Raw genomic sequence first — 4943 nt, 5'->3', positions numbered from 1 at the left:
TAATTAAGCTAGAGTGGACTTAATTGATTGCTGGAATTCTTTTATTAATTGTTGGAATTTTTATTCATCTTTTAGCTATTGGAAAAATTGGTTTATTTGGATTTTATTTATTTTATTTTTATTTTAGTATTTTCATATTTTTTCCCCATAATTTCATTTCTTAAGTTTCTTTGCAGGTTGAATTTTAGGAGAATTCTCGCCGATCCCTTGGAGACGATCTTGCTTACTGCTGTCTGCGCAGTGTGGGCATACCGGCTGACCGCCGGATATTTTTGGTGTAAAACGACGCATCAAATTTTGCCATCACATCCATCACTATCATCTAATTGCAAAATATTTCATGTCCAATCAAATTGAAAATTGCTGGATAATTTATTTATTGACCTATAGTAAAAATACAAATTCTTCTGTTCGGGACGCCCGTACGGTACAGACCACTCATATACTATAATATAACACTTACAAATGTTGTATTAGATAATGTGAATGGTTTGCAGTGTGTTGACATCCGCATCAGAGACCTCCTCTACCAGCAAAAGAGTTTAGTAATGTAATACAATCATATTAGATCGAGCGAGTAAATACCCGCGCAAAGAATCGGTGTAAAGAACCTCGAAAGTCGCGTAACCGCGGGCTAGCCGGAATTTCCCCGTGCCACCCACCACCGCCACCTCCGTCGCCCGCTCACGCAGCGCGTAAGAGCCTTGTATCTCCAATGTGCTGCCTTTATACTTGCCATTGATAAACACAACCGATACTAGCATGTGAGCGTGGGACCCATCTAAGGCCGATATGACATATATGCCCCGGCCCCTTGCAATTTGGACCGAGCCTTCCTCGAATTTTTCGGTTATCGGATCGTCCGTGCACATCATGAGCCCGAACTTGGTGGTGTTTAGGGGGCCGGTTGACGGGCCCGGTATCTCGATCAAAGTCGCATTCCGGCTGCCGGAATATTCGTGGTAGTAGACGGTCATTTCGGTCTCTTTTTGGTGCCCTAGCTTTGCCGTAGAACACGTGAAAATGGAGAGGAAGAGAAGTAAAGGTAATATGAATATGTTGGACGCCATAACCTTAAAAATTGAGAACTCAAATAGAAGATCAGAAATTGTCACTTATTTATTGTTTCACTCCCACCGCTAGTGAACCTTAGTTAAGATAATCAACTAGGGTTCATAATTAATTTTTATATTTAATTATTTGAATTATTAATTTATTATTAGAGTTAATTAATACAAAGTTAGGGTACTCCATCCGTCCCATGAATCTTGACACGTTTGGTTTCGGCACGAGAATTAAGAGTTGTAGATTAGTGTTTTAAGTGTGTAATTAATAAAGTATAAAAATGATAAAATAAGAGAGAGAAGGTAATAAAAATGATAAAGTAGGAAATAGAAAGTAATAAAGGTGATAAAGTAGGAGAAAGAAGGTAATAATTATTACCTGTGTGTCAAAATTCGTGGGACGACCCAAAAAGGAAAACGTGTCAAGATTCGTGGGACGGAAGGAGTATACCATTTTAAAATTTTAACTTTTAGTAATAAATATTATAAATTAGAGTTTGCTATATAATAATATTTTTTATTTTTAAATTAAATTGATATAAAATTACGAATGAGATGTGGAGGAACATAATAAATTGTAGAGTGTTGTTATTTGTTTTGTTTAAAGGAAAGAGAAATCGTGTTTGAGCATTTAAAAGGAGAATCACACTTTTATGCGGAAGGACTCATCTGCAATTTAGAAATGCGGAGGGATTTAGTAGCAGTTTTAGTTTTAAGCTGATAGCTAATCTTGACCGTTGGTTTTGATCTTGCGGCTGAGTTTTGTTGGAGGGCTGAGTTAGTTATAACTAACTTAGCAGAGGTCGTCTTCTTCATTGAGACGAAAATTCGCAGAGTGTGAGCTAATAACAGAGAAGAGATACTTGCATTTTCTTTCTAGTTCAAAGTTTGTGAGAGAGAGATAGAAGATCTCAGTTTGTAATCTCTGTATTCAAAGTTTGAGGTGAATAAAAGAAGTTCTCGTTTCTTGTCCCGTGGAGTAGGGTTTAACCCGAACCACGTAATTTTGGTGTTTGCTTTTATCTTTCTCGCGTCGATTTCTTTACATAGAGCATAGGATCTCATTTGACAAAAATGAGCGAGTGAAATGGACGTGGCCAACTAATTATAATTGACATTTACAATTAGCTGTCATTAGCTAAGCAAAACAATACTAATATTTTGTTTTTTGGTATAAAAAATGCTGATTCGTTTAAATTATTTTGCTGTTGGTGTTTGGCATTGTATTATATTATGTGCTCGACGTATTGCATATTGTAGGAAAGGGACTGAAGGCAAATTATTAATGAAAATTTTGTGAGTCATGTCAATTCAGATGTGCTTCGTTTCTAACTCTTAAGTTTGTCCTCTAAAATTATACTACATTTATTTGCTTTTAGCATGTCTCTAAAATATATGCTTTTTTTTTTTTTTTGGACATTAACTCATATATAATTGGACAATTTTATCCCTTATTTATTTGCAATTAATACACTCAACAATATCCTTAACGTGGAATATTTCTCCACTATTAATACACTAACAACTTTATATTAAAATGGTGACGTTAGATGGAGGGGCTTAATTGCACACAAAGTAGAACATGGGGGTTTGATTGATCGAGTACAATTGTGTAAGAAAAGTACAAGAATTGGTGCCAATTATTGTGCAATAACCGAGAAAAGTGTTGAATGGTAGGTAGAGTTTATTTTTATTTTTGGTTGATGTTGGCCATGTATTTTCTTTTAATTTGAGGCTTTTTTATTTTAACTTAATTATTAAACTATAGAGTAAAATATCGAATTAACCCATTTTTTATGAAAAAAATTAAACAAAATACACGGTTCGACTGAAAATTAAATCATCTACAAACTGACATAGGTTGTCGTCTGCGATTAGAGTTTGCCGATCGGCATGTCGAGTCCCAAAATTGGGACAATAATTTTATAGTACACCATTCTGCAACTTTCTTATCTTTAATATTCACGTGAATGTTAGTCACATTTACTACAGTAATTTTAGTACAATAATGCATGGCATGCAAATTTGATAGATAGGCACAAAATTAATAGAATGACATTCATACATAATCAAGCTTGAAAAAATCACCAAAGAAGAGAAAGCATTTTGAGTTTAATTTTTACATCTAAATATTTTATATTAAGTATTGGATTAAAAATACAGAGAAGTGAAGTGATGAGTATAACTTTCTCGTATTGAATCAAAATACATTTCCGAAACTTTTGGAAAAAATATCTAATTATACTAATTTTCATTAGCAAAGTAATGAAGTTGAAAATCAAATAACTAGAAAAAATTTATATAATCAAGCGAACACATTATTTTCGGGTCAGTCCTATAGGATTTTGGGTTATTTTCGAGCTAACCCTATCGAATTTCGGACTATTTGGATTGTAATTTTTATCGGGTTAAAATTTTTGAGTATAATCCTCTCAAATTTGCGGGCTAATCGGGTCCGCTTATAGGTTTTGGACTGAATTGACATTCCTAACAATAATCGTTTTCAAAATATAATTAATTATTTTGGCTAGCTGCAATCGTCTTGGTTGATATTTTATTAGCTAGCAGATCACTGTGATCTATTAAACAATAATTTAGAAATTGCACGAAAACGTGATTAAAAAAATAAAATCAAATAATTTGATTACTCCATAAATATCTTTCACAAAGAAACTAAAATAACTAAAGCACATGGCAATCCGAGAATTTCGAAGTGTGCCAAGTTTGATATTACAATAAATGAATCGATATATATATTCAAAAGTCAACTTACTTGGATCATCATCCCATGAGAATTGTTAGTATATTCGTGGATTAGATCGAAACTATGTGATTCGTACTTATTAAAATTGTATATTTTAATTTATGAAAAAATATATTTTCTTTGTCCATAAAGAGTATGCTTAATTTGTTCGACACGAATTTTAATAAATATGAAAAAATAGTAATTTAGCCACTATCATAGACACTCCTATGACCTCTGGCACTTTATACTCATAATTCGATCAATCAAGCCCTCATGTTAAAATTTAGATGCAATTAACCCCTTTTCTAACGGTGATCTAACGCCGTTTGTAATTTTTTTTTTCATTGCACTGCACCTTCTCTCTCTGCTTCCAACGTCGCCGGCGAGCCGCTTGGCGTCCCCCGAACCTGCTCGGAGAGCTTCCACGTCACCCACAAGGTTCCATTCGGCGACACCCCATTCTTTTAGTCAACGTCGCGCCGCCTCATCGTGTTGGAAATTGGTTGTGAGTAACCAATGTTTAATAATTTTTCGAGTACCGAAAATATTTAATTTAGCAGAATTAAATGGGACAGGATCGATCTACGTTCCGAGTAGATGATCGTAGTATATTTATTTACTCAAAACCGATTTCCGGTGAGTGAGAAATAATTGTTTAAAGTTGGGTACTTGAAACATGGAGTTGTGGGAAAAGATAAGCATTAAATAAGATTTAATACTTATCCCACATTGGAATGTGGATCACATTTATTACAGTATAAAAGCTATTACATCACAGGATGTAATAAAACTGTGTGCACACGTGACAGGTTGCACAGCCCACACGCGCGCGCTGCCGCCGCCGCCCGCCCGGCCCCGGCCCCGTCGCCCAGCCCCGACGCCCGGCTCCCGGCGCCGGTCCCGGCCCGTCCCCGTCACCCGACGCGCGGCCGTGGACTTGGACTTGGATCTTGGCAATTGGTCTTTGGGTGGCCTTTGGGCCTACCCTAGGCCCACATCGACTCTTATCTTTTTGGACCAACGAAAACTTGGTTAAGCCTACGCGCATGCACACGACGCCCGCTAGGGCTTGGCCCGGGAGGACCCTTGGTCTCCCAGGAAGCTTCCCACGTAACAGCAGAGCTGTTACATCT

At 36.3% G+C, this 4943-nt stretch overlaps 1 protein-coding gene across 1 annotated transcript; it reads right to left on the bottom strand.

Moving 5' to 3' along the window:
• Positions 1–341: 341 nt before the first annotated feature.
• Positions 342–1085, bottom strand: LOC131012765 (dirigent protein 22-like). The gene has a single exon (XM_057940787.1). It carries the CDS (start codon positions 1068–1070, stop codon positions 543–545), a length of 528 nt encoding a protein of 175 aa, XP_057796770.1. The 5' UTR covers positions 1071–1085; the 3' UTR covers positions 342–542.
• Between the last annotated feature and the right edge of the window lie 3858 nt (positions 1086–4943).

Source organism: Salvia miltiorrhiza, chromosome 2 (assembly GCF_028751815.1).
Source record: "Salvia miltiorrhiza cultivar Shanhuang (shh) chromosome 2, IMPLAD_Smil_shh, whole genome shotgun sequence".
NCBI lineage: Eukaryota > Viridiplantae > Streptophyta > Magnoliopsida > Lamiales > Lamiaceae > Salvia > Salvia miltiorrhiza.
The sequence above is the reverse complement of the archived record's forward strand: the minus strand, read 5'-3'. Positions and strand labels throughout refer to the sequence as shown.